This window comes from Callospermophilus lateralis, unplaced genomic scaffold, assembly GCF_048772815.1.
Source record: "Callospermophilus lateralis isolate mCalLat2 unplaced genomic scaffold, mCalLat2.hap1 Scaffold_1144, whole genome shotgun sequence".
Lineage (NCBI taxonomy): Eukaryota > Metazoa > Chordata > Mammalia > Rodentia > Sciuridae > Callospermophilus > Callospermophilus lateralis.
The window spans coordinates 497,881-507,514 of record NW_027511721.1 but is presented as its reverse complement, the minus strand read 5'-3'; the positions used below and the strand labels follow the sequence as shown (position 1 = coordinate 507,514).

General features: G+C 47.8%; 1 protein-coding gene across 1 annotated transcript; it reads left to right on the top strand.

Annotated features, from left to right (window-relative positions):
* Positions 1-1,825: 1,825 nt before the first annotated feature.
* Positions 1,826-8,784, top strand: LOC143640098 (palmitoyltransferase ZDHHC19-like). The gene is made up of 6 exons (XM_077108028.1): positions 1,826-1,956; positions 2,305-2,426; positions 2,973-3,112; positions 3,871-4,043; positions 4,494-4,601; positions 8,418-8,784. Exons 1-6 carry the CDS (start codon positions 1,826-1,828, stop codon positions 8,782-8,784), a joined length of 1,041 nt encoding a protein of 346 aa, XP_076964143.1.
* Positions 8,785-9,634: the final 850 nt, after the last annotated feature.

The following is a 9,634-nucleotide window of genomic DNA, read 5'->3' as shown; positions in this document are numbered from 1 at the left end:
AGGCAGGAGGATTATAAATTCAAAGTAAACCTCAGCAACTCAGTGAGACCTGATCTCAAAATAAAAAGTAAAAAGGTCTCCAGATGGCTATCAGGGTTAAAGTCCCCCTGGGTTCAACCCCCATCATAAATTAAAGAAAAAGAAAGACAAAAGATTTTAAGTACTGGTCAGGATGTGGAGAAACTAGAATTCTTGTACTATGTTTGGGGGAATGTAAATTAGTACAGTCATTATGGAAATTAGTATGGGAAGTTTCTTTAAAACTTAAAAATAGAGCTCAGTTGGGAGAGTGCTTGCCTTGCATGGACAAGGCCCTGAGTTCAATCCCCAGCACCAAAAAAAACAAAAACCAAAAACAAAAAACTACCCTATGGTCCAGCCAATCGGTGCATGAATGGATACAGAAAATGTGGTTTAGAAATATAAGGGGATACTCTTTAGTCTTTAAAAAAAATATAAGGAAATTCTGTCATTTATGACAAATGAATGAGGCCAAAGGACGTTTTATTGGGGGAAATAGCCACGCACAGGGCAACAATCACATGATCTCACCTACATGTGGAATCTATAAAAGTTGAACTCATAGAAACAGAGAGCAGAATGGTGACTGCCAGGGGCCCAGGAGTGGCTGGGCTGTGGAGGGGGAAGATGCTGGTCCCAGGAGAACAAATTACACTTAGATGAGAGGGATGAGTTTAAGGGATCTATTGTGCAATATAATGACTACAGTTAATAATAACATACAACAGAATGAGTACAGTTGATAATGTTATCTACACTAAAAATGACTCAAAGAGTAGATTTTAAGGGTCCTCACCACAAATAAGAATATGAAGTAATGTATATGTTAAAAAGCTTGACTCAGACGTTCTTCAATGTAACATTTTTCAAATTATGTTATATGCCATAAATATGTACAAATTATTATTAGTATTGTTATTATCATCATCATCAGGGATTGAACCTAGGATTGTTTAACCATTGAGTCACATCCCCAGCTCATTTTATTTTTGTGAGAGAATTACATCATAAATCCCACCATGGAAGTGAGTAAACTGGGAAGATATTTAATTGGTAGATTTCTACCTCATTCCCCAAACTGGAGCTCTGTTACAACAAAAAGGAAGAAGTGGAGCTAGGATGAGCAATGAGCACTGTTGACTCCAATTAGCACTGGGCCTGAAAGGGGGATGACCATCACCAAACTTCTCCCCATGCCATCTTCACATAATTTATGGCCTCTGTATTAGCCTGCTTTCTGTTGCTCTAACAAAATACCCGAGAACAGATAATTTATAAGGAGGTAAGTTTTATTTAACTCAGTATCCAAGATTTGGCAGCTCCTGCAAGTGATCTCTGGTGAGGGTGTTCACCAGATTGTGTGTCAGAAAACAGGGAGGGACCAATCTGGCTCTTTTGATAACAACTCCCTCTTACAGGAGCAAATGGGGGCCCATGAGAAGTCCATTACTCCCTTGAGAGGGCATCTTGCAGAGTGACTGAGTTACCTCCCACTAGGCCCACCTCTTTCAGGTTCTACCACCTCATCACTGAGGACCAACCCTCCAGCCTTTGAACCTTTGGGACAAACCACATCATATCATCACAAGCTCCAACAAAGCTACCATCATAAGAGCAGGATGTCCCAGTCTACAACATGTGCGTATGTGGGGGTTGGGGAAGGTTGATCTCACAAGTCACTGGAAGCAGCCAGAGCCCCCATTCCAGAACCTCTGTGATGTCACTTCTGTTGTCATGGCAGTCTGGGTGCCAACCCAGAAGAGTTCGTTGGTGGCTTCAGTCTGTGAGACTTGGTGGTCTAGCCATGGCCTCTTCACAGAGTATCACGCCCCCAAATGAACCTCCGATCGAATCCTCATGGCTGAAACCAAGCCTGTTTACAGCTTTTAATGCAATGCTTCTTATTACAATAAGTGGCATCTTCTTCGCCTTTCCGTGAGTCTCCCATGGAAGGTGTCAGTGTCTTAGACACAGAAGAGAAAATAGACAAGGACAGTACAGAGGCAGGGAGGGAAGTGGAGAGAGAGGGTCAGCAGGGGAAGGAGGATATAGAGTTAGAGGGAACCCAATGTGAAAGCACAGAGGTCTGGAGTGCCTGACGCATTTAGGGAACTATGAGAGACTGGTAATGCTGGTGACATTTTGTGGAGTCTCCATGGTCTGTCTCTAACCTGGATATTTAGATCAGTCCTTAAGGCGAGTGAGTCCTACCTCAGGTGAACTAGGCCTTGTGGGGAGCTCTGGGTTTCCCCAGACTAGGACTGAGTCTGGCTCTGGTTTCAGGTGCCGGTGGTTGGCTCAGAATGGGCAGTGGGAATTTGCCGTGGTTTCGGGCCTATTCTTTATACTGTCCTTCTGCAGCCTCATTTTCCTCAACGGGTCAGACCCAGGCATTTTGCACAAAGGTAAGGCCTCAGACCCCTGGAGAAGGAGGTGGTATCCCAAGGGCTGATGCCTATAGGGGTGATTTCAAACATGCTAACCCCCCTCAACCCCACCCCCCGTCCCCGTGGCCTCAGGAGCCCTTCCCTCCATGTCATCATTACTTGGGCCCTGGCACTTCATTTCCCAAGCCACTGAAGTGCGAAAAAACAGAATCCTGGAGGTGTTCCAGCTGCTTTCGAAGGAAGGACTGGGCAGGCTGGCAAGAGAGGCCAGCAGGCCCTTCCAAACCATGCAGTTCACTCCTCCTCCTTCCCATTTTACACACGACTTCAAGCACTGATCACTATTCCAAAAGGGGAGAGCTCTGTATAGAGCTCCTGTGGCTGGACAGCCCTTTCTCTCTGACTGCCGCCCATCTGAGGGGTCAGCTTGCTCAACAGGGACCGGGATTCCCCTGCCCTCCTCCTCCCCACCCTTCTTGTTGCCCAATGATGCTATGGGGCGGCCCCAAGCAGTAGAGTGGTGGAAGGGCCTCCTGCCACTGCCCAAATCTCTTCCCCTGCCAGGCTCCTTAGAAGAGGACCCCAACATTCAATACATAGCACGAGTGAACAACACGGCCTTTCGCCTGCAGTGGTGCTCGAAGTGTTCTTTCCATCGTCCACCCCGGACCCACCACTGTCCCTTCTGTAATATCTGTGTGGAGGTAAGTACTCCTCCTTCCTGTCCACTCACCAACCCATCCCAGGGCACCTGGCCAGGACCAGGAACCTCACATCATATGTGGTCCAGGGGTGGGTATGAGATCATCTTCCCACACTGCTACAAGTGGCTCTCAGCCACTCTTGGTCACTTATATATGTTATTGCCTCCAGTTCTGCACTTGTCCTGAGACGCTGGCCTTGCTTGCACAGGTGCTGACATGCAAAGGGCACCATCTGTGCTGAGCCTGGTGGAGTCAAGGGGAGGAAAGGCAGTGACTGTCCCACTAGCTTGCTGATACTAGATACCCATAACTTTAGGCCGGCTGCTGCCCTGTTCTGGGTATTGTTGCCTGTCCACCTCTGGGTGTCCAATTGAGGGTTTCCTGGGTTCCGAGTGCTCTTCTCTCATGTGCACACCTTGCACGGGTTTCCAAGTACAGAAGGCTGGCTGGGCTAGAAATTCTTCTCATCCTTACCCAGTATCTGAAAAAATACAGCTTCACAGCTTTTCTGTATCCTGCTCAAAGTGACACCAGGCAGGTCTTGTCTCTAGAGACCTCACTCATGACAAATGACCTGATGAGCCATGGCGTCCTAACTGTGCTCTATCCATGGACGTGCTGGTTTCACCCTGGAGATGGGAGCTCACGTGCAGGGCCAAGAGCAGGAGGTCTAGGGGCTGGGTTGAGGGGGGGCCTCAAGATTTGGGGGTATTGGGCTAAGCCAAATAGACCCTCAAGGTCTGCCTTCTCTCCCCTAGGACTTTGACCACCACTGCCTGTGGGTAAACAATTGTGTAGGTCAAAGAAATTTCCGCGTATTCGTGCTGCTGCTGGTGTCCCTGTGCCTTTATCTGGTTGTTCTTCTGGCTACCAGTGTGCTTTTTCTCATTCGTACAAGACACATGCCCTTGTCGCTGGACTCAGCCATGGCGTATCCACCCAGTCCCAAGGGCCCACACTGGGAAGAGAATGGGTTGTGGGGAGGGACGGACAGCCAAGGGGCAGGACAGCCAAGAGGTGGGGTTAACCGAGGGAGGGCTGATGTTGTGGGCAGGGCTAAAGGGAGAAGCTACTTGGGAGGACCTATGAAGGACAGATTGAAGGCGAGTGGGGTCAGGGAGATGGGCGTGGTAGGATGGACTATGGAGTTAAGAATCTAGGGAGGCCAAGAAGTGGGGTAATGAAGGTTGAAAAGGGTCAAGTGGGAGGCCAGCATGGTGGGGTGAGGTTTCTCTTGGGTGTGCTGGATTAATTGTCCAGTCCAGGGAGGAAAAAGTGGGTGGGCGGGGCCAGCCAGGGCGGGGCTAATGAGGGCTGTGGGTCGTTGGGCGGGGCCAGGAGAGAACAGTTTGTCTGTTCTTCTTAGCTTGTGTATGCACAGCATCGCAGTAGCTGTACCCGTCTTGGTACTCCTGCTGCCTGTCATTCTGCTCCTGATGATACAGGCTGTGTCGGTGAGCAAGGTAAGCGAGTACTGCAATACCAGACGGTGCGGAGGCATCTTGCATCTTTGGGAATCCGGCACTTTCGGCTGATCTTCACTGCCCTTGGTCCTGATGGTGCCTCATGAGTCCTTCCAGACCCACCCCTTAAGATGCAGCTCAGATCTTTCCTCCCCCTGGAGCTCAGTGGTCATTCTTCCTCGTGGGTGCATTGCATGGAGAGCCTGTTATTTGAGGGATGGGTGCATCCTGCGCTTGTGTTGATAAGAACCCTGTGATCAGAATAACACCAGCAGACACCTAGGGAAACGCTTGAGACGGGGGTCGGTCCTGAGTGGTGTAGCAGCCTGCAAGAAACTGAGTTTGGCGAGGCCAGCATTGTAGAGGAGGACGTGCCACTCTTCCTGTCCTAGGTGTGATTTTGCAAAGGTGGAAGACAGGAGGGTGTTGTCTGTGAGAGGCACACCTTTGCAAAAAGGCAGAGAAACCCGAATGTAGGATGTTAAGGAAATGAGGAAGGAACGATTCTAAATCAAACCCAAAGGTGCCAGATAATTTATAAGGAGGAGTCAAGATTAAAAAGCCCCTAAAAGTTGAGCGTGAAATTTAGTTTTGATGAAGTGGAAACCTGGGAGCCATGGTGGGATTTAAAAAAAAAAAAACAACAACAAAAACTCATTTATTGAGGAATAAATTAAAACTGCAAAATTCACCCTTTTAGTCTAGGATACGGGATTTTGACAACTGGATACTGTCCTGCATTCTCCAGCATGATCAAGTTTAGGCAGTTTCTTTACTCCAGAATATCCTTTCATTCACCTGTTGTTGTCAGTCTCTCTCCCTATGTCCTTCTGGTTTTTCTTTTTTTCCAGGATCACATGTAAATGGAGTCATTGCCTTCTTTTCTCTGGCTTTATTTATTTAGGACAATGTATTTGAGATTCATCCATGTTGTCGCTCATATCAGTATTTTATTTCTTTTATTGCTGTGTAGAAGCGTATGGATGCCCTATAGATTGTTTATACATTCATCAAACGAAGGATTTTTTACATTATGTCTAGTTTTTGCCAGTATTTTTGTTTGTTTTCTTTTGTTTGTTTCATACTAGAAATTGAACCGGGGGGTGTTTAATCACTGAGGCACATTCCTAACACCCCTCAAATTATGTTTAAATTTTTTTTTTAATTTTGAGACAGGGTCTCACTAAGTTGCTTAGCGCATCACTAAGTTGCTGAGGCTGACTTTGATCTTGCCATCCTCTTGCTTGAGGCTCCCAAGCCTCTGGGATTATAGTTGTGGGCCACTATGCCTAGCTAGTTTGGGGTAGTTATAAATATAGCTGCCCCAAACATTGATGCACAGGCATGTGAACAAAGTTTTCATTTTTGTTGAATAAATTCTTAAGGGTGGCATCGCTGAGTCATAAGGTAAACACGTGTGGAACTTTGTAGGAAACTGCCAAATTTGTCTTCCAAAACAACTGTAAGGTTTCTAAATTCTACCAGCAAAGTTGGGAATTCCAGTTGCTTCACATCCTCACCAACATTTCACACTTTTTTTTTCAAATATATTTTAGGTATCAGTTGACCTTTTATTTATTTATATGCAGTGCTAAGAATCGAATTCAGTGCCTCACACACACTAGGCAAGCATTGTACCACTGAGACACAACCCCAGCCCCTCACGCTGTCCTTTGTTATTTTGTTTTGTCTTTTAATCAAACCTGTCTTATTAAATGAGTCGTAGTATTTCATTAAGGTTCCAGGTTGTGTTTTCCTAATGAGTAATGGAGTTGAGCCTATTTTCATGTCTGTTTAGCCTTCAGTGGGTCTTTGGTAAAATGTTTACTCCTGGCAGGGCACAGTGGCGCACACCTGTAATCCCAGCAGCTTGGGAGGCTGAGACAGGAGGATTCCGAGTTCAAAGCCAGCCTCAGCAAAGCGAGGAACTAAGCAACTCTGTGAGACCCTGTCTCTAATAAAATACAAAAAAAAAATGGACTGGGGATGTGGCTCAGTGGTTGAGTGTCCCTATATTCAATCCGTGGTACCCACTCCCCCCAAAAGCGTTTCCTCCAATCTTTTGCCCATTTGAAAAAACGGTTGTTTTCTTATTGAGTTTTAAGAGTTTTCTACATCAGATTCAGATCTAGGTTTTGCACATCTCTTCTTGCAATCTGTGACTTGTCATTCCATTTTCTTCATAGCATCTTCCCAAGAGCAGGAGTCCTTAGTGTTGTTTTTCTAGGACTAGGGGTTGAATCAGGGGTGCTCAACCACTGAGTTCTCCCTCAGCATTTTCTGGCTGTTGTACATTCTACATAGAAAATTGTCATCTGTGAAGAACAGTTTCATTACCTTCTTTCCAATCTGTGTATCTTTATTGCGTTTTCTTTTTAGTGTTGAATAGGAATGATAGGGGTGGGCATCTCTGCCCTGGGATTCCTTTAGTATGGCAATCTCTTGACTAAAGGCTCTTTCAGTAAGACTGGTGGGCAGCATCAGTGGGGGAGGGGATGCTGCAGACCCCGAGACAGTGAACAGACAGAGGAGCCTACCTGCTCATCACCTCCCATCCTTTTAGTCCCCAGCCCACCACTGCCATATCTGGTCCTCCTCCCACCTGAGACTCTGTGCTTGGCCCTTATTCATCAGCCCTGTGGTCTGCCTTTACTTTGAGCTTGACCTTTACTGCTTTGTGTACTGAAGGCCTTCAGCCCAGATTTTCCTGGGCCATGTGATTTTTGACTAGGAAACTATGATGGGGCCTCCCCACTGCCCCTGTCCTCCCAGATAGTGAAATTCAGTTAAGGCATAATTTTAGAAAAAAAAAATGAGAGGTGGGGAAATGAAGTGGGAGTGGGGTGGTGACATTGTCTTTGGAGCAATTGAGCAGCACAAGGAAGAGTTTAAAAGGTATCTGAAAGGGGCTGGGGTTGTAGCTCAGTGGCAGAGAACTTGCCTAGCATGTGTGAGGCACTGAGTTTGATCCTCAGCACCCCATACAAATTAAAAAAAAATAATAAGGTCTATCAACAACTAAAAAATATTTTTTTTTAAAAAAGGGGGGTGTGTGGAAGGATGAGGTAAGAGGACAGGTGTGGCCAATGGAGACAGAACAAGGATCTTGCACAGGGAGGCACAGGATGATGAGGAGCCCTGAGAAGGCAGGAGAAAGGAGTGCAGTGTCAGCACTGTCTGCGGAGAGCTGCTCACAAGTGGGTCAAGGGAGGTCACTCTTCCTAGGAGCATAGGAAGGCAGGAGGCCCTGGGTCACTCTTGGGCTCCCCTGCCCTTAGAATCTTGCTCCAGGCCTGGGCTGAGCCCTGGCTAAGCTGACTGACTTAGGAGGAGTCACTGTGAGATGGCCTTGCCCAGTCCTGCTGATTCTGAGCTCCTCTTCCCATCCCCATCTCCCTCCAGGGCAAATCACTCCGGAACAACAACCCCTTCGACCAGGGCTGTGCCAACAACTGGTATTTGACCATTTGTATGCCAGTGGGACCCAAGTGAGTTGGTAAACTGAAGGCTCAAGTGGTGGATCTCTGGGGCTGGTGGGAGTGGGGTGAGATAAAGCTGGGTTTTCTTCTTTGGTCCCTGACCCCAGCTCCCAGGCCCTGTCACCCATTGTCCTTTCCTTTGGGGTTTTCCCCAGGGCACTCTGGGAGCCTCTGGGAACGTCCCTATTCATTGCCCTTCTAGGTTCTTGCCCTAAGAAATGGAGTAGAGGGGAAATGCAGCCTGGATGAGACTCCTGGCTGGGAACCCTGGGCTCTGTGCTTTCCAAGCTGAGGGTGAGGGTGGTCAGGGGGACCAGGCCAAGGTGGGTAGTGACTCCCTGCATTTGGTCTATCACGCCCCAGGTACATGTCTGCAGCTACTTGGATGCAGCAGGCGGAAGGCACGGAGTGGGACCCTGAGCAAGGGGACCCAGTGCACACACGGTTCTCGCCACAATATTCCCGTCAACACCGTCCCACAGAGCTCCCTGGGCCCACATCTCCAACACATGGGCAGGGCCCCCCAGGGAGTGGCGAGGCTGCAGCTTTACAGGAGGTGAGGAATAGTGGGTGTGCATTGGGAGAAGGATGTCTGTGGGTCACACATGTGTTGGGGGAGGCTCCTGAGGTTGGGCTGGCCCTGAAGCTGAAGCACATGGAGCTTAAGGAACGGAAATATGAACCTGAGTGTGCGGGTTCCAGGTTTCAGAGTACTCCTAGCTGTTGCTGAATAGACAAAGAGAAAAGACTGCACCACTAATTTGCTAGTTGGCCTTGGCCAGTCCCTTACCTTTCTAGGCCTCAGTTTCCTCAATTATTAATGAGGACTGAGACTAGTAATTTATGTTTTAAAGGAGATTCTTTTTTGGGGGGGAGGGGGACAGGGAATTGAACTCAGGGCACTCGACCCCTGAGCCACATCCCCAGCCCTATTTTGTATTTTATTTAGAGACAGGATCTCACTAAGTTACTTAGTGCCTCACTTTTGCTGAGGCTGGCTTTGAACTTGTGATCCTCCTGCCTCAGCCTCCCAGGCCACTAGAATTATAGTCATGTGCCACTGTGCCTGGCTCTTTATTTTTTTTTTTTATGGAAATTTGTACTTGAAATCCCATGTGAAATATATGAAGTGGAGCATTAGGAGTGCAGTAGGGTAGATAACCCATGGTGCCCACCAAGGGCCCTTGCATTACTTGGGGTACCAGCCCTCTCCTTTGTCCTGTCTCCTGGGGCCCAGAGCCATGACTGTGAACTGCAGGGTAGAAGCTAGAAAGAACACCCATGTATTGACTTATGTGTTTAGATTTCCATCAGCCCGATGCCGCAGCAAAAAGCCCACAGAGAAGACTTGGCCTCCCATCCACGAGCCTCTCACTCACCCATTCACACTGCTGGATACCAGGACATCTGAACTTCATCTTTTGAGCCTCCATGTGGAGGCCTCTCGTAGCTGAGCCCTCAATCACTCCCCTATTGGGAGTGCTAAGACTTCCATCCCTGTTGTACATTTGTAAATAGTTTTTACTTCTTCCTATGGCTGCTCTGTCTGTTTGTTCTAGGTTTAGAGAAGCGGTGTTTCC

Excerpts from the sequence above, each read along its gene's own strand:
- LOC143640098 (XM_077108028.1), top strand. The coding sequence starts at position 1,826 with ATGGCCTCTTCACAGAGTATCACGCCCCCAAATGAACCTCCGATCGAA. Across the intron at positions 2,427-2,972 it reads CCCAGGCATTTTGCACAAAG|GCTCCTTAGAAGAGGACCCC; the intron begins GTAAGGCCTCAG and ends TTCCCCTGCCAG. Across the intron at positions 4,602-8,417 it reads GAGTACTGCAATACCAGACG|GTACATGTCTGCAGCTACTT; the intron begins GTGCGGAGGCAT and ends ATCACGCCCCAG.